Below are 19615 nucleotides of genomic sequence, written 5' to 3' on the forward strand. Positions count from 1 at the left end.
TGTCCATGTTCTCACCCTCGGCCTCTCCCACGGCGCCTGTGCAGCCCGTCTTGCAGTGTGATGAGGAGTCAGGTGTTCACTAGCTCCTCCCTGCCGCCATGGACTCTGTTTCCCATAGACATCCATGAGGGCCTGCCTGGGATTGTTCCCAGAGTGAAGCAGTAGCTTGATTTCTTCTTTTGGGGAGCAAGGCAAGTCTCTTGAGCCCAATTTTTTAGGTGGCCAAGGCTGGCCTTCAACTGCTGATCCTGCTTTCATTCCTCCAAGTGCTGGGTTTAAAGGTGCGTACCCCTGGACCCGGCTCGTGGCCTTTCCTTTCGTCAGTTCCTTTTATTTGTAGGGTTAGAATAGTGAATAAAAAAAAATCTAAATTTATAGAATGAAAATTGATTTCTTTGAAAATATATTCCATATTGGGAACAGAAAGGAATGAAATACTTTACAAAATAGAGAAAAAAACTAAGATGGTCCTAGGGAAGCCAAGGTGAAAATGAGTGTATTGACTCTGTGGTTAGGCAAGTTCTGAATTATTTTCTTTTCCCCTTTTTTGAGGCAGGGTCTCATCGTGTGACCCAGGCTGGCCTGGAACTCAATGAGCCTCCTGCCTTAGCCTCCTGAGTGCTGGGATTACAGGTGTGTACCACAGCGTGTGCACATTAGATAAGGAGACATCTAGCAAAGAATCCTTCAGTTTTACATAGTTGACTTTTCATCAGGACTGCCATTGACATTTTAAATTTTAAGCATCTTTTTAATTCTGATTTTTATGTCCCATGAGTGAGCCTTTGCCTTTTTAATGCTGCTTTAAGATGACAAAGATGTTCTTGCTAGCCATTTGCCTCCTCAGGGAACTTTTAATTTCATCTTGGTTTCTATATACCAGTTTTGGTGTTCTTGGGAGATCTAGTTCCCAGTGACTGGGGTTTGTGTGACTCCATTGCTGAGGCTGGAGAAGGGAGGAGGGGGACAGTCCAGTTTGGAAGCTCTCCTCACTGAACATGCTCTTCACCCTCATGGTACCAGTAGCTGCCCTTTGCCAAGCACTTACTTTGTATTGCTCTTTAAAACTTTGTGCTCTTTGTATATTATTTAATCATTATGACAGCCTTTTGGATTGATAGCCCTACATCCCTTTTATAGTTGAAAAAAAAAATCTCAGGATGCCTATCTTTATCATTTTTCATATAAATATATTTCATAATTTATTTCAATTAGTCTTTGAGTTTTTGTTTGGTACATTATATCCTGTTCATTGTCTTAATATTATGGGATCCAGACTTACCTTTACTGATGTAAGACTTCCCTGAGTTCCATAGACTAAGAAGAAGAAGGGACACTTTGTTGTGTGATTGAGAAGAACTGAGCATTTGCTCTTGACTGCTCCTGGGTACTTCCGTCTCTCCTGTCAGGTAGATTTCCAGTGGAATCTTCTCAGGCAACTTTTCACTGCATCTGTTGGAGTCTTTTTTTTTTTTTTTTTTTCCCTAACCACATTCCAAACACCTAACTACAATCTGAATGAAGGTACAAATGCCTAACAGAGATATCTACCTCACTGGAGAACTTGGTGGTGATTTGGGCAGTTTCCAGATTGGGATTTGTATGATTTCATTTCGGTTGGGATTAGTAGCAGTGACTCTTTCCGTCTCCTTAACCAGTCTCCTAGTTTATGCTTAGCTTCAGTCTTGCTGTCGGGATGATAGACTTCTGCCAATCTTGTGAAGATTTTGTTGGTGTTACAAAAATTACTATGTTCAAAAGTGAGGTGTCAAAACCAAGTTTTGGCACCTTTGACTAACACAGAATAACTAATATTTTTGTAAACAATGAATGCATCTGAAATCAAATACTTTTAGGTAATGTTCTGAATTCTGAGTGACTCTATCCTGGGCCTCCTAACTGGGATCTGATCTAACTGGAAAGCTCTTGCACCCTACTTGGGTTTGTTAATCCTGGGGTTTCTGTTTCTGTGGGTGGCTCCTTAAGGTTCTATTTTAAGCCATCTTTGTCTTGTTTTATAGCTGAGTAAGCTGTTATTGTAGTATTTCACATTTCCCCTTTGCCCTAGTATTTCATTATTTTTGTTTCTTAATATTATTGTCAGAGGGACATCAGAAAAATCACACACATTTTGTTCTTTGGAAATCTGAGCAATAAAGGGACCCTTTTATATTATAAACTGGAATTATTGCTCATACATAAGGGCTTCCATTTTTTTTTCAATTATAAGGAGATCATTGCTTCCATTATATTCTGAGTAATAGGAGGTCTAGTCATGCATGCATGTCAGACAAGCTTGAAGATGTGCCTCCTCCTGAGCCCTCCTTAAAGTAGGACAACTGCTGATAGACAACTCTCCCTCACCCCCCCCCCCAGCCTGCTATTCTGCTCCCTCTGTGGTGTTACTCTGTTTACTGTCGTGAAACCCCTGAGACCACTTACGAAGAGAAAAGGGATGTAAGGATTCACAGCTTTAGAGTTCAGCTCAGTAGTCCAGCGTCCCTTTTGCTCTGAGCCTGATGAAGAAGTGTACATTGTGGCAGACATATGTAGCAAAGCAGAACTGCCTAGCTTACTGCCGGCCGGGATGCAAGAGAGGGAGTCTCCTATGTCCTCCAGTGACCTATGAAGCTACGCCTGCAAGGGTCCCACCACCTCCCAATAATGTCACCCTGGGACCAAGCCTTTACACATGAGTCCTCGGAGGACATTCCAGCTCTAAACTACAGCATGATTTGAAGGCAGTCCTGGCAGTTCCTAAGCAGCCCACACCCCATGGAGCACAGCCTGAGTTTGGCAGTAAATCATTTGCCTCTTTAGCGTCTTAAGGCTGCTCGCCAGCAGGTATTTCTGCTTCAAATTCTCCTTCACACTTTCTGTCTACTGAAGATGGGTTTGACCTCTACTGTGGTCTCTGCAGTGGCCATGGCGTCTCCACGGCGAGCTACGGCCAGGTGTGCCGCACCGCGCTGCTTCAGGTGGCTAGGACGCTTTCCAGATGCTTCTCATTAGATGAGAATTTTGTGGAATCCTTAAGTTTCATGAATAGTTCTTAATATTCTGATAGACATGAAGTTCTGGCAAATGTGCCATGTGCTGGGATGGTGACTCAGTCACCCTCATGTGGGGTAGCTCGGTGTTACAGATGCCTATATAACCCACCATTCGCCCCAGGGCCAGAGGAGGGCAGCTGCAGGGCAACTAAGACCATGATAGTCAAGAGTCGGTCTTTGCGACCAACTTCACTTGTGGCAGTCATTATCTCAGTGTAGGTTAGTCACTGCGACAGCTCAGCAGGGAAAACCACTTGCCACACAAGCCTGGCAACCTGAGTTTGACCCCAGAACCCACACCAAGGTGGCAGGAGAGAACTGATTCACATGAGTTGTTCCCTGACCTTTGCATGCACATGCATGTATAGTGTGTATTCCCCTGTCATTTACATGCTCACAAAATAATAAGTAAATTCTTTTAAAAAATTAAATGATGTAATGACAGTTATGGCCTAATCAACCCAAAGGGGCTGGTAAAAGGGAAAAATTAAACCCTGGGTTAGCTGATTGAAAATACATGTTTTAATTACCTTTATGTTTAAAAACAATTGACAAAACTGTTGACAGACTGTTGAAAACATTAAAAGAACTTTATTTGATCCTTTCAGTGTGTAATGGCTTTTTCTGAACTAGACATTGGAACATAAAATCAGTAACTGTATTATTCCCACCAATTCATGCTTCCCTCATTCAGTATTTGGTATCTATCTGGGGACAGTAAACCATAAAAGTACAAAAATAGTTACGATATAGCTGTTCACCAGGAGCGCATAGAAACCGCCCTGCAGTTAATAGCTAAACACCAGGCCTGTTTCCTGCCATGCGCTCAACTGTAGTAAGAGAAAAGTGAAGTAACTTTCCTGAAGCACTTTCCCTGACCTCCACGGGCATCTGTACACAACAGGAACACAAAGATACACACATACATAAAAGAGGATCTTAACTTCAGAATCTAGCTAGTTAGCTGCTTTTAAAAACCAGAAGATAGGACAACCCTAGACCTTGGTAACAAACCAACGTTCAGTTACCTGTCGACTGGTCCAGTGAGTCCACTGGGCACCTGTTCTTGAGTCTATCACTGGCATCACCAGCCTGACTAGTGACACGACTCTGCAGCACAGGACACAGAAACCCAAGGTCCTCCTAACACTAGGAAAAGCCAGACTGCCTACTAAGCAGCAGCAAATGACAGACACTTCCTTCCGTGATAGATTTTAAAGGGAACCTCTGGTGTAAGCACACCTTAGTGACATTCTTGATCCAGTGCCCATCTCAAAACAGTCTTGAGAGACTTGACCAGTCTGGTGCTTGCTTATGAATTCCCAAGGCAGTTCCAGTCCTAGGAAGTGATTCTCAGAATTATTTTGGGATTCTTCGGAGTTCATTCATGAGCCAAAGGGCACCACTGAGCAGAGCCAGGGAGCCTGACTGGTGTGTGGCAGCCAGAGGAGTTGGAACATACAGAAGCAGAGTGCTAATGCCCAAGGCCACCTGTTGTAGAGGAAGAAAGGTAATACTGAAAGTGACTGCGTGACCAGAGACACACACTCCAGTCTCATCAGAAGGGTAGGAAGCACGCATTTAACATAAGTAAACATAAAACAAGGAAACTCAAATAGAAACGGTAACCTAAACTCCCTAGTGTCCTCTAACAGTCTGTTTCCCTTGAGAATGGCTCTCCTCTAGGCCATGCTGGCCTGGAACTCATGGTTAGAGCAGCCCTCTTCCTTGGTCTCCTGAGTGCTAGGATTGTAGGCAGGAGCTGCCATACCCAGCTTCTACCTGTCTTAATCCACACTGGCAGTTAGCGTTCCAGTTTCTATATGCCTTACTTTCATATATACGGTTATTGAGAGATACATGGTTTTTGTTTGTGTTTGTTGGAGACAGTTTCTCTGTGTAGCCCTGGCTAGCCTAGAACTTACTATGTAGAGCAGGTTAGTCTGGAACTCAGCTGCCTCTGTCTTCCAAGTGCTGGAATACACAGATACATAGATTTGTGTTCTGCCCTTGAATTTCCTTAAACTGCTGTGTAGTATGCCATAGCATGGTTGGTTGTTTCCAATTTTAATCAGCACAATTTTGAGTTTCCTCACACTAAATTCTTAGAGTATTAGGTTTTTCTTTTCTTTTTTTTTGGTTTTTCGAGACAGGGTTTCTCTGTGTAGCTTTGTGCCTTTCCTGGAACTCACTTGGTAGCCCAGGGTGGCCTTGAACTCACAGAGATCCACCTGGCTCTGCCTCCCGAGTTGCTGGGATTAAAGGCGTGTGCCACCACCACCTGGCAATGTATTGGGTATTTCTAAGGCATATACAACCGTCAGTTTTCTGGACCAAAGCATTATATATTACATATATCATATATATTATATTGTCTAATTGCCCTCTGAAGAAAGCTAGTATAGAGTCATGGTCTCACCAAGAATATCAAAATCTATCCATTTTCCTATACTTAGGCTAATAACATTATCTCTTTGCCTGCTCCCCGCACATTCAAACTTGAGCTCTCCAGAGTCATAAGCACAAGATGCTATCAGTTGCTCCTCTCTGATATTAAGAAGCTGTGTGTTTAATTGCCATTTGTTGTCCTCTTATGACAAAGTGTACTTCACCTTCTTCATGATTACTCTACCATTAACATTAACTTGGGGGATGGCATCAGATCAAGAAGGGCTTTGAACCTGTGCATATGCCAAAGCGAGCAGAGTCACTGCTGCCATCTTGGTCCTCCGAGGAAGGGGGATTCTCCGGGACAGGAAATAGAGCATTGTAATGGCAGTGACAGACGTGATTCCCTGGAGAAAGAAAGGTTATCATTATGCATGCTAGGCCTTCCGCTACACTGACTCCCGTTCAACTCCTACCGCTCAGGAACCCTGAGCAATCAGGAAGACCTGTACTAGTCACAAAGAACACTGCTCCACCCCTGTTGTACCTCATTAGCATCACCCACAGTCCTCTTCTGCTTGAACTGAGGCAGCACTGTACCCAGGGTACCATCTGAGTTTGTGTTTACTACTTTATACACACTTACCTTCCCTTGGGTAAGAGCCTTGCCTTTTAAATCAGACCACAGACCTTTAGCTGTAATTTTATATCTAATTTTAAATTCTTTTTTTTTCAAAGATTTCTCTTATGTGCATAGGTATTTTGCCTGCATGCATTTCTGTACACTATGTACATGCATTGTCTGAAACACTACCATCTCTACTCACAGAAAAGGGTGTTGGAGCCTCTGGAAGTGGAGTTAGTGTGAGCCCCTATGTGGGTGCTGGGAACTGAACTTGGGTCTTCTGCAAGAGCAACAAGTACTCTTCACCACTGAGCCATCTCTCCAGCCCTAAACCACTATTAAAGCAGGGCTGACCGCAGCACATCAAGGGCTTAACTTTCCTGGGTTGAGTGGAGATGGTAGTGCTTCCAGCTGGTAAAAACAACGCAAATCTTGGTTTTAATTATACCAGAACAAGAGCCTGGGGTTGGCAATAAGGTTTCTTTTCCATCCATGCCAGAGAGAAGGTTTTCTGTCATATTTTTATGTTTCAAAACGAGCCATAGGGGCAGATTCAACCACACTTTACTTATGCTAAAATACTGTGTAGGGGTGGGACTGAGACTACCTGGGAATGTCAGTCCTAGGCATGGATTTGCATCCTCTCTGCATCTCCTCATCTACCATCTCACACTCAGCATGCCTCCATCTGATGTCAACTTGACTTTAGCTTAACACTCCCTCTAGCGGCTGCATCTCCACTGGTCATGTTTTATGAATGCTGCAGGAGAAACTCTGGGGTCTCCTTTGATCTCTTTCTACATGTATTCTTAACAGCCCATCTTAACTTCATGTTCCTTTAAAGCTCCCCTGAGATCTGCCAGCTATCAAGGCTTTCACTTACGTCTTGTTCCCTGTGAGCCTATTCTGCTTTCTCTAACACTGGGTCTCCTGGGCACACCAGTTCATCACACTCAGGCTGCCAGGCCAGTCTTAGTACTGTTCTCACTGTCAGTACCTATGGACTTAAATACATGGAAACTTATTAATGAAGCACCTCTGGGGCTCTTCCATAGCTGTGTGCTCAGCCAAAGACTATAGTCTGTTCTCTAGTCAACTGCATCTCGCTGAAATGACACTTAGGCATGTTCAGGACTGAGGGGGTTAGTATTAACTTGCCTATCTGATTTTAAGCTAGAATTTGGGTGTAATGACAAAAATGTCAGATTAGACATCCGGTCAGTCCTAGAATTGCTGCCAAAGAACAAGGGGCTACAGCTGTGCTAACTGCAGCTGCCAGTGCCTTGCTGGTACCCCGAAACGTGTGTGAGGGTCCTGATGCCCAGTGCCTCACACCTCACTGGCACTCCCAAACGTGTGAAGGTCCCGATGCCCAGTGCCTCACACCTCACTGGCACTCCAAATGTGTTAGGGTCCCTATGCCCAGCAGCACAAACCAGCACACTTACCAGAAGCCGGTGATCAAACTGTACCATGGTGGGGTTCTCAAAAACATTCTTCAGGATGGGAGAGAAGGTAAGGAGGTCCTCTGGGATCCAGGAGTCTCCCATTTTTGGGAAGGAGTTGTAAACAAGCCCAGCATCCAGCCCTGCTACAAAAGCCCCTGCATGCCAAGATACACAGGACTTCTCAAAATAAAGACCAAATATTAGCTCTGAACACAGAAGTCTCCTAGCCCAGAGCTAGACAAAGGAACTATTTGGAGGATAATAGAAAAATAGGCAATTGGGCTTCTCAGGTAAAGAACATACATCACAATCTCCATAGGAACTCAGCAACACCTCGGACCCTTATCTGCTCTGATCCCAAGACTAGTGTATCTCTGCTAGAGAGCAGAAGCTCTAGAGGAGATGCCTCGTCATTTGAAAAGTCCTTGTTTTTGATTCTGTGTCCTTCCTGTCCCTAACTTCTGCTGATCTAGCTTGGAACTGTGCCCCTGACTTCCTCAGTTTCTGCCCCATGCTCTGATGTGGGAATCTTCTGCTCCACTCCTCTCCCTTCACCTTACTTTATTTTCCATACAGCACTGAACGTTACTGGATGTGCTTTGGTTGTGCATTTCTGTCTTTCTTCCAAGGATTCAATAAATATTGGTTGAAGGAATAAAGAAGATACAAAAAAAAATTTCACAAACTGACAAACTAAACCCTGGATGAGCACAAAAAGAAGGCAGGTAGGAATGGACGGATGATCGATCCATTATTACCAATAGTGAGTCAAAGGAATGTGAATCATTTTTATAAACATGACTTATAAGATCAAAATACACATATATAGGAGAGAATAAAGAGCAGAGAATCAGGGGTGGGTGCTCTTGGTTTGAATTAATGTTATTTTCATGAGCGAGCAGTGCTGTCCAATAAAACTTTGTTATAATGGAAGTGTTCCATGTCTGTCCTACAATACATTAGCCATAAGGCACACATGCCTGTTGATCACTCAGTGTGGCTAGTGTAACCAAATGAAAGCTAAATGTTATTTAGCTTTAACTTAAGTTCAACCACATGGGGCTTCTGATTCCTGTATTAGAGCATTCCACAGTGAAAAAGGTAAAGGTGAACATATGATTTAAGGAAGAGAAGTCTGGGGCTGGAGCAATGGCTCAATGGTTGCAGCTCTTCCAGAAGACCTGAGTTTGATTGCCAACACCCACGTTGGGTGGCTCCCAACTACATGTAACTCCAGCTACAGCGGACTCAATGCCCTCTTCTGGCCTCTGTGTGCACCTGTGCACACACATGGCATACACACACACACACACACACACAAATAAAACAAGTTTAAAACTCTTAGGAGGAAACTGGTCCCAGCTCCAGTGAACTTGAATGTCTTTGACCATCACTGAGGAGAGGCCATCTGTCTTACTCTCGTGTAATGTGTAAAAATGATGTTTAAATAGCACGTAACACAGCTTCTGCTACGTGCCGGGCACTGTTCTGAGCATTTCTTGTACATGACTTACAGTCATCATCATGTTTTATACACAGCCTGCAGTCCCGGTGAGGCTGGCAATTGATCTGAACTTGGGCAGTATGGATTTAAGTAAATTAAATGTTCCATAGTTTTGTTCAATTGAGTAGACCACAGAAGCAGAAAACAGGGTAGATGTGCGAGTGAAGGAGCCAAATGTGACAGGAAAAGAGAAAGAGGCGGTTCGGCAGGAAAGGCCGCACATTCATACTGGAAGGGCAGGCACCATGTGTGCTGGGACGAAGCCTACCTGAGAGAGCCGTGAGGAACACCAGGCCGGCTGTTCCGCCAGCAAAGCGTCTCAACCACAGGAGCTGTCGGGTTTCAGGTAACTGAAAAGGATAATCAGGGAATCTCTTTGGTAGGAACTATGGAGGCAGCGAGATCTCCCAAATTCAAACCCAGACAATTTAAGGTCAGGTTATCTCTGTCTGCTAACATAGGATAAAGACTCTCAGCAGATATTGTTCTAACAGGATAAGTCCCCAGCAGGCACTGTTCCAACATACATCGATTTCATTGTTAGACATTTATTATGTATCTTCCCAGACATCTCAATTAATTAAATTTAAGTAGTTCCCAGTAGCTAGTGGTTACTGGGCTAGAGAACTTATCACTATATCACTTAACTAGCTATCATTTCTAATTCTTTCTATAATTAGGCAGAATATAAACAAAGAAAAGGGAAAATGGATGAAAGTTATCAGTAAGCCACCACAGTCCAATTCCTTTTTTGGATGAGTGTATGGGTGTATGTTTAGGGGCGGGTATGTGTGTGAGTGTGTGGGCGTATGTTTGGGGGAGGGTATGTGTGTGAGTGTGTGGGCGAATGTTTGGGGGAGGATATGTGTGTGAGTGTGTGGGCGTATGTTTGGGGGAGGGTATGTGTGTGAGTGTGTGGGTGAATGTTTGGGGGTGGGTATGTGTGTGAGTGTGTGGGCGTATGTTTGGGGGCGGGTATGTGTGTGAGTGTGTGGGCGAATGTTTGGGGGCGGGTATGTGTGTGAGTGTGTGGGCGTATGTTTGGGGGCGGGTATGTGTGTGAGTGTGTGGGCGTATGTTTGGGGGCGGGTATGTGTGTGAGTGTGTGGGCGTATGTTTGGGGGTGGGTATGTGTGTGAGTGTGTGGGTGAATGTTTGGGGGAGGATATGTGTGTGAGTGTGTGGGCGAATGTTTGGGGGAGGGTATGTGTGTGAGTGTGTGGGCGTATGTTTGGGGGCGGGTATGTGTGTGAGTGTGTGGGCGTGTTTGGGGTTGAAAAGGAAGAACAGGTTGTCAGTAAACAGCTGTAGATGCAGGCAATTTATTTTATATATTTGTCTTGGAAGTCAGAGGAAGAACAATTTTTCAGATGAGGAATATTTACTATGAAAATGCTTCAATATGTGGCTTTCCTGTGAACATCTCCAGTCCTTACTGGGATCCAAGCCCTTAGGTCTAAATATCTACTAGATATTATCAAAATGTTCTCCATGAACTTGCCTCCAGGTCGACTCACGATTTAATATTTATTTGATTATCACTTTTTAAATTAAACATTTTAAATGTTTATTTGTTATTAGTGTGTATGTAAGTGTGTGTTCATGCTTGTGCCCCAGCACAAGTGTGGATATCAAAATACAATTGTGTGTGATTCATTCTCCTGATCCACTTTCATGTGGGTTAGAGGACTGAACTCAGGTTTCCAGGCCTGTTGAGCCATTTTACCAACCCAACAATCACTAGTTGTGAATATCAGGAAAAAAGTGAGTTGGTAGAAGTACACCTTTAATCCCACACTTGGGAGGCAGAGGCAGGCAGACCTCTGTGACTTTGAGGCCAGCCTGGTCTACTGAGCGAGTTCCAGAACAGCCAGGACTACACAGAGAAACCCCTGTCTCGAAAAACCTAAAGAGAAAAAAAAAAAGGAAAAAAAAAAAAAGACAGAAAGGAAGAAAACAGTGTCCTAAACAAGTTTGGTAACTGGAGACTTCTATTATAAATGAACCCCTCCATCCCCCAAAAAAGAAAAAAGAAAAGTTGTATTTTGAGTCAAAGCATAAAATATAAAAAAACGGACAATACCCTGAAGGAAAACTAGCACACAGAAAAGTAGCTTTTAGACACAAATCGCTATGGTTTAATAAACACAGTGTTAGATTAAATGCTAGGTCCTCACTTAATGACACCCTGGGCTACTGTTCACCAGCACAAGTTCAGCTACAGCTCTTGTTCTGGTCTTCCTGTCTTGTCTCCACTGGGGAGTCAGGGCCAAAGTGGTTGGGTTACGTCTTATGTTCAGTTCACCTTGCCTTTTTCCTAAAATGTGTGTTTTCACAGTCCTCATTAGACAGCATTGACAATTCTATATTACCAGCAATTTCACTTCTGGATATCTATATCTATATATCCCAGAGACCTGAAAGCAGCATCTTAAGGAGCTAGCTATGCACCCACGCTCACAGACACTTTCTTTACAACGGCCAGTGAGAGCAGCAGCTGTTAGAGGGGGCTGAAGTCTGACTTACTAACTTTCCATCAGAACCAGATTCCCACTTCCCTGCCCTGTGGGCACCTGTGCAGCTGTGCTAACAACGACGTTTACCTTGTGCTGAGGGAGGAGCAGGGACAGTGAGGTCCACAGGCTGGCACAGTAAAGAACAAGCGCTGATCCCAGGTGGGCTGCCAGGCGGTACTGACTGACCCGAGGGATATCATAGGACTCCGGCTTTTCCTCTAGTCCACTTTTCACCATGTACCAACCCAGGAGACCCTAGAATTGGAGTAGAGAGGGGCAAATCACACAAGGTTTGACCTGTTAGGCTCTACTGAGAAAGCACATTATCAGAACACCCTTCCTACCCGCTTCCAAACCTGCCTAGTGTTCATAGCCAGCGCTCAGGAAGTGTGAACTGTTGGCAATTCTGTATTAACAATATTAGTGCTTGGTCACTGTTTAGACTTACGTTTTGTTGAAGTATAGTTCAGGTATATGAAATCACACAAAAGTTTACACTCCAAGTTTTACAAATACTCTATATAATTTAACATGTAAACCAGTGAAACAGAATAGTTTATTCTATGAAAACTAGATTGTATTTGGAAAAAGCTTAATAAAGGTTAACTGTTTAAAAACAATTACTGGGGGGCTGGAGAGATGGCTCAGAGGTTAAGAACACTGGCTGTTCTTCCAGAGGTCCTGAGTTCAATTCCCAGCACCCACATGGTGGCTCCCAACCATCTGTAATGAAATCTGGTGCCCTCTTCTGGCCTACAGACAAATGTGCAGACAGAATACTGTATACATAATAAATAAATAAACCTTAAAAAAATTACTGTAAAGATAGTTGGGTATTAGACCAACACAAAAGCGTGGGGGGAAGTCATACAAACATGTAAGATTTTGCATGTAGATTGCTCTGCAAAAATGTATTTCTACCCTAAGAAAAATGAAACTAGAACTATAGTTTGTGGAGATGAAGAAATTTAAAGTTGAACTTTAAATTCCAAATTCTGTCAAAGAAAGACTTCAGCTCTTAGGAAGGAAGGAAGAAAAAACGGGGGAGGGAGGAAGAAGATAGGTTAAAAAAAAAAAGTGCATGTTTAAACCAGATGTGGTGGCACAGACTTGTAATCCCAGCCCTTGGGAAGTAGAGCATCAGGATCAGCAATTTGAGGTCATACTTGGCTACACAGTAGGTTGTAGGTCAGATTTGGCTACACGAGACTGTCTCAAAAATTCAAGTCAAACCAACCAACCAAACAATAACAAGAGAACCCCACCATTCCCCAACAAAATGCAAGTTTACGGTTAGAAAGCTCACAGGATGTATCACACTCCACGATCCTCTGTTTTAACCAGCAAATAATCCAACTTCATCCATTCCGATCTTAGCAGATAAGACACAATCATTTCACCCACTGCCTCCAACCCCAAGAATCAGGTCAATGGAGAGTTTCTACTGCTTCTTCAGGTAATATTTCCTTCCTCTTTCAAGATTAGCGTGGCTATTGTAATTACCTTTCATCTTCAGGAACACTGGAGAAATGATGATACATACAGTGTGAATTCTCTAGCCTAACTTGCTTCCTGCTACAACCCTATCTGACATCTTAAATTTCTACCTTCATTTTTTAATGTTTATTCCATCTAATTTGCTTAGTTACTAAAATATAATAAAAGTTAACTTTTGTAACAAACTCTATAAAATATTTTTTTTTAGTGTCTGATTCTTTACCTCTGTTGCCTCGTTAATTGCTTCTTAATTAGTCCATTTCCTTACCACTTCTGAGTTAAATTAACCACCTGGTTTCCTACTGGTCAAATGTTGATGTTTCTTTGATGCCATGACATCATCAGGACCTTTACATTTTGACCCAAATACTTGCAGGTGTCTTTTCTAGTTCCTTTTCTTGGTTCTTAGCTCTAACTGTGAGACTCTCCCAAAGCTCTTTTCTTTAAGTTCAGCTTACAGGATTTTAAATACCACTTATACTGAACATCAGCTACATCTGTGTCCCAACTTTCAACCACCGTTTCTTTTGGAGTTTTCCTCTGTAGTCACTCTACAATAGGGATCATTCTTTCTAAGACTGCAGAAGAGTTAGAAAGAAGGGAAGAGAGCACAGGAAGAGGACCTCAATGGGGCACGAGCGCTACTTCTAGTGGCCTAAGAAAATGTACTTATCGAGGGCTTACTGAGTTGAGACACCCAGCTAACTGCTTTACAGCTATTATCTCATTTAGTATCCACACTCCCTACAGGGCACTAATACTATCTCCACCTACAGGAAGGAAACCATACATGACAAAGTCAGGCGGCTTGCCCTAAGTGGCAGAACCGAGGTCTAAAGCCAAGCGTGCTGCTCTAAAATGCTCATTCTTACCGTCTGATTCTAGTGCTTCAAATCTGACTCTCTTAAACAATGCCAAAGAGGCAGCTCTTTGGAGTATCTCTGGTTTCCCGATCTTGAATAAGTCTTACCTGGAAACAGACTAAGCCACAGAGGGCAAGAACACGTCCTTTCATGCCACGACTGAGCCAACCCTTTCTCCAAAAGTAGGCAGCAGGCAGGATGTACGCAAGGCCTACAGCTCGACCCCACATTCGGTGCGAGTATTCCATGTACCAGATAAACTTGAATTCCGCCAGTGTCATGTCATGATTCAGGCTAGGTGAAATGGGAGTCAAAAATGAAGAGAGAGAAACCTCTATTGGGTTTATTTACTTATTCTGTGTACATGGACACATAAGTGCCACAGCATGTGTGTGGGTCAGAGACAACTTTTTGGGAATCAGTTTTTTGTTCTCTCTTTCCACCTTGTGTTTGAGGCAGAGTCTCTCTTGTATCTACCAATGCATTACATACTCCAGCTAGTCTGGCCCTTGAATTTCTGGCTAATTTTCCTGCTTCCACCTCCCATCTCACAACAGTGCTGGGATTATAGATGTATACCATTACTTACATTGGGCTTGTCCCACAGGTTCTGGGGTTGACTTTAAGTCATCAAGGTAATGGGGCAAGTACTTTTACTGCTAAGCCGTCTCCTCAGTCCCTCCACTCATTTGTTTACCTATGAGATGCAGAACTATTCTCAGTCTTGCAGCTTCATAGATCTGCACTCTTCCTCGTCAGTACCTTTAACGTGATTCTGGACTTAAAGGCTTAGAATAAGCAGCTCACTACGTTCAAGTGAATCTAAGGTCAGGAAATCAATCTAACCACTATAAAGGATTTAAAGAAGCAAAAAATGCACAGGATATGTGCTGGTTAATTTTATGTACTTGACACAGGCTAGAGTCATCTGAGAGGAATTCCCATTGAGAAAATGCCTCCTAAGATTGAGCTGTAGGCAAGCCTGTAGAGTATTTTCCAGACCAGGTTTCTCTGGGTAGTCCTGGCTGTCCTGGATCTCACTCTGTAGACCAGACTGTCCTCAAACTCACAGAGATCCACCTGCCTCTACCTCCCGAGTGCTGGGATTAAAGGCCTATGCCACCACCGCCCGGCTGAGCATTTTCTTAATTAGTGATTGATGGACGAGGGCCCAGCCCATTGTGGGTGGGATCATCACTAGGCTGATGGTCCTGGGTTCTATAAGAAAGCAGGCTGGCCCGGTGATGGTGGCACACGCCTTTAATCCCAGCACTCGGGAGGCAGAGGCAGGTGGATCTCTGTGAGTTCGAGGCCAGCCTGGTCTACCAAGTGAGTTCCAGGAAAGGCGCAAAGCTACACAGAGAAACCTTGTCTTGAAAAACAAAACAAAACAAAACAAAAAAAGAAAGCAGTCTGAACAAGCCATGGGGAGCAAGCCAGTAAACAGCATCCCTCTGTCAGAACACAATCCAAGTTCTCACTCGTGGGAGAACTCTGAGAGCTCGTGAGAAAACTTCAAGAAAACAAGACAAGAGTCTTGTGACCTCGGTTTCTCCAAAGCACAGAACTTGTTCTTAGAATGTGAGTTCATGCTCCTCCCAGGGGTAGCGGATAGGAGTGAGCTGACTTTAGCTGTTGTTATTCATGTGCCTCGATGGAAAAACATGTTTTTGCTGTGTGTCACTTCTCCTTGTGACTGAACACCTTTCTCATGTGGTCCTTCTTAGCCCTCAGAGTGTAAGTTACCCTGATGCTCTGAATAAAGTTAGTTATTGCATGAGACTTTAGTCTGCTTCATTTTTAGGCTCCATTCTCCCAGGTTCCACTGCCTTTAGGTGGTAAACATCCTCCATGGCCTCTGCATCAGCTCCTGCCTCCAGGTTCCCGCCCTCACTGTTCTTAATGATGGACTGTTATATGGAGCTGTGAGTGAAATAAACCCTTTTCTCCCACGTTGCCTTTGGTCATGGTGCTTTATCAATAGTGACCCTAACTAAGACAGGATATTTACTTAAGGGGCTTCGGAGATGGCTCAGTGTGTAAGAATGCTTGCTGCACAAGCATGAAGTTAGTTCAAATCCCCAGCACCCATATAAAAAGGTTGGCATGGCCGTGTGTTCTTGTAACTCTGGTGCTGTGGGGGACAGAGACAAGAAAATCATTGAGACCTGCCAGCAGTGAGCTTAGCACTAGGTTCAGTGAGAAACCATGTCTCCAAGCATGCTGCGCACAAACACACATGTGCCTTCATCACACACAAATAAAGACATTTCCCTGATTTTTTTTCTAACACTTACATTTTAAATTCTGGAAATTGCTGGTATTTTTGGAATTCAGCTTCCCATTCTTCTCTGCTTGTGGGAGGCTTCATCTCCTTTATTAAATGCCAGTCTACCATTGAGAGGCCAGATTCTGTCAGCCTTAGGAGAGAACAGTTTTGAGTGTGTGATTCTAGGTTATTCATAAATAGTTTATGGCAACAAGCAGCTGTGAACTTAACCCTTGGATAGGGATTCCTTTTTTGTTTGCACTGTTGGAAATGGAATCCAGGTTCTTGCATAAACCAGGCCCTGCATGCCAGCTCTTATTTCTTTACACTTTTAGTTTATTCTCTCAATTCTTTTACTCAGCCCCACATCCCATTTATTGTTTGTTGATTTTTTTTTCTTTCCTGAAACAAGGTCTCTGAGGTAGCCTGAGTTTGCCTCTTAACACTTCCTAAGTGTTAAGATTACAGGCATCTGCCGCCATGACTGGGTCCCACTTAATTCTGTCACTAGCATTTCTTTACAGACAAAAACAATGTTTAGATTCAAGAAATGAGTAATAAATACACCCTTATTACTTTGGTGCTAAGGACCCAGGGCCTTGCATACACTAAGTATTCATTCAACCACTGAGTTATATATAATACCAGCTAAAACTAACATTCTCTACATCAGGAAAAGAGACTTATTACAGAAGTACAAGTTCAAGATAACAATATTTAAATTTGTTAAATTTCCCATAGCAGCCATGTTCAAAGTCCAACATAGTACTTTGAAACAGGAGCGTAACGAATATGAAGACAAACACACACACTTCATTATATTAAAAAGCAGGGCTGGAGAGGCAGCTCATCCAGTAAAGTGTTTTCCCGAACACAAGCCCCAGAACCTGTTTAAAAAAACAAAAAATAAGCACACACTTGTAATCCCAGTTATGGACAGGTAGAGATAAACAGATTCTGGAAACTTGATGGTCTATTTCACAAGTTCAAGGTCAGTGACAGGCCTTGTCTCAAAAAAATAAAACAAAACAAACAAAACCCAAAACAGTGGGCAGCACCTAGGAATGAAACCAGAAGTCATCTTCTGACTTCTACATGCATACAGATGCACATGCACACACACGTGATTCCTTTCAATAAAAAGGAATCAGAGTTCCTAATCTAAAGGCCAAGGCAAGAAATACAAAATAAGCCTGGAAAACCTATTGTATCAGAAAGCAAAGATGCTATCAAAGGGCCTTGTCAAAGGATGCTGGGACCAATCTCAAGAGATTAAGATGGGAGAATTTAAGGAAGCTATCAACACAATCCTCACTGTGGACTAAGACATATCCAATGTATTTAAATGTGTGAACTCATAACAAAACTTTAAAACCCAAATCCTTTATTTGTAACCTTTGGAGGATCTTGGGAACAGATTTGTCATTTTGAAAATTAGTAAATGAAGAGAAAGAATCAAGTCTGTTTACAGATATAAAGAGAACCTAAGAGACATATGAAGCAATGGTGAACTTGAACTTACGTGTTTAGTTTAAGCAAACAAACTGCAGGGTAAAAAGACAAATCTCAACACTGGAGAGGTAAACTCTACAGAAACAATGCCCAGCTATCAGGGAAGACCGAAGCCTGTCCTTATGATAGGTTCCTACTAATAAAACACTACTCTGTTCTAAGACAGAGCAAGCTATTAAGTTTCTCCATCTGTAAATTGAGAGAGCTAAACCAGACGATGCCCAAAGTCCCGTTTTCCCACTGATAACCCGACTCACCAAGAGCAAATGACTCACCTAGTTACTCCTCCAAGAATAACTGCTCCAGCTACTGTTCCGCTGCACACCAGGAGCCATCGGCCCACTGCCTGCTCAGCTGCCTTTGAAGGAAGGAACATGGTACCTTTTCTAGACTGCAAAGCCACTTCAGCAATGGTGTAATATTGTCCTGGCCTCAGAGGATGCCTGCTGCCACAGCTGCAACCACACTAAGGAGCAAGACAGAAAACTATAACTGAAAGACTGCTACCCACACTCAGCCTCAATTTGCCTGGAGAAAAGTACCCCATGAGCCTGCATTTTCACAGCTACCACTCTGGCTGATGGTTGTCTCTCATCTGGATTACTGGAACCCTCTTCCTAATGGGTTTCTCCTTTCAGTCTCTAAACGTGCTATCCCCTCCCATACACTTCCCTGACTGATACTCCCCACTGTAGAACTGGGCTTGCATTGGTACTCCCCAACGCTCTAGAGGCTTACAACAGGCCACTCTCAAAGCACAAGGATCTCCCCTACCACAACTCTTAACACACTGTCATGTAGCTTCAGGTGATCTGTCGTGTGTCTCACTAATCTGGGAGCTCTGCAGGTTCTGATCAATCTTGGGCGTGCTCTCTCTCTCTCTCTGCCTTTATTTGTGGCACTGGTCCCTTACATAGCAAGACCTAGTACATATTTAACAAGTGAACGAACAATGGAAGGAACTGACTTCTCCAGGGCAGGAGCCATGTGAGCATTTATTTTTCTCTTCCTAGATCATAACACAGTGATAATTACTAGAATTCTCTGGCTTCTCTCCACATCACACAAATCACCTTCTACTAATAACTGTCAGATAAGAGAATGAATGTCCTCTTTTGGTTCTACCCCTATGAGTAAGATGTATGTTCAGTTTCCTACTTCCAATTTACCTGAGTAGCTTAGACAAACAACTTAATAGGTTGAGGATTTAGCTCAGTGGTAGAGCGCTTGCCTAGCAAGCGTAAGGCCCTGGGTTCGAGCCTCAGCTCAAAAAAAAAAAAAAAAAAGAGGAAGAAACAAAAAGAAATGGTAGACAAGCAACTCAAAATAAGCCTCAATTCCCTTCTCTGTAGAATGGGGTTATACTTGTAGCAAAAACCCATGTACAAAAATACTGAGCTTTTATCCTGTGCTAAAGGTTTGATGCATATTTAAAAAAGTAATCCTCACCAACACCTTGTGAAATAGTAGTTACCGCATTCTGCAGATTAGGAAATTGAAACATAAAAGCTAAATAAACTGGTCAATATACAATTGGTAATACACAAACAGGGGGCAGCATTTCCGGATCCGCATTCAAGGGGCGGTCTGGAGACGTGGAAATGTTTCGTGAAATGATAAGGAGATTAACAACAGGCCGGGGGTTCGCTGAGTTTATTCTAGCCTTTTTCACCCCAGCCGGGCTTCCGTGATCGGAGCCAGCTGCAGTGGGTACCTGTGCTCTGGACGCCGCCCTAGGGACAAGGAGCCCGACACTGTGGCTCCCCGTGAAGAACTTCAGGGGCGGAAGGAGCAACCGTTGCATACTGACAGTGCACCGCCTCCGCCAGAACAGCCCAACAACCTGCGGTCCTCGTCTCCCCTCCGGAAAGGGGAAGCACTTCCGGGTCAGGCACCGCGCGCGCCCCCTCCGCCGGAGGCTGGTCACCGCGCCTGCGCCT

The 19615-nt window shown here is 43.5% G+C and overlaps 1 protein-coding gene across 1 annotated transcript; it reads right to left on the reverse strand.

Annotated features, from left to right (window-relative positions):
* Window positions 1-3622: 3622 nt before the first annotated feature.
* Window positions 3623-19550, reverse strand: LOC118571002 (cytochrome c oxidase assembly protein COX15 homolog). Its single transcript, XM_036169844.1, has 9 exons — window positions 19390-19550; window positions 17951-18141; window positions 16192-16314; window positions 14002-14188; window positions 11622-11789; window positions 9287-9368; window positions 7515-7669; window positions 5735-5848; window positions 3623-4544 (listed from the first exon to the last, which is right to left on the reverse strand). The coding sequence occupies exons 1-9, from the start codon at window positions 19477-19479 to the stop codon at window positions 4413-4415; spliced, it is 1242 nt and encodes a 413-aa protein (XP_036025737.1). The 5' UTR covers window positions 19480-19550; the 3' UTR covers window positions 3623-4412.
* Between the last annotated feature and the right edge of the window lie 65 nt (window positions 19551-19615).

Source organism: Onychomys torridus, chromosome 1 (assembly GCF_903995425.1).
Source record: "Onychomys torridus chromosome 1, mOncTor1.1, whole genome shotgun sequence".
NCBI classification, from domain to species: Eukaryota; Metazoa; Chordata; class Mammalia; order Rodentia; family Cricetidae; genus Onychomys; species Onychomys torridus.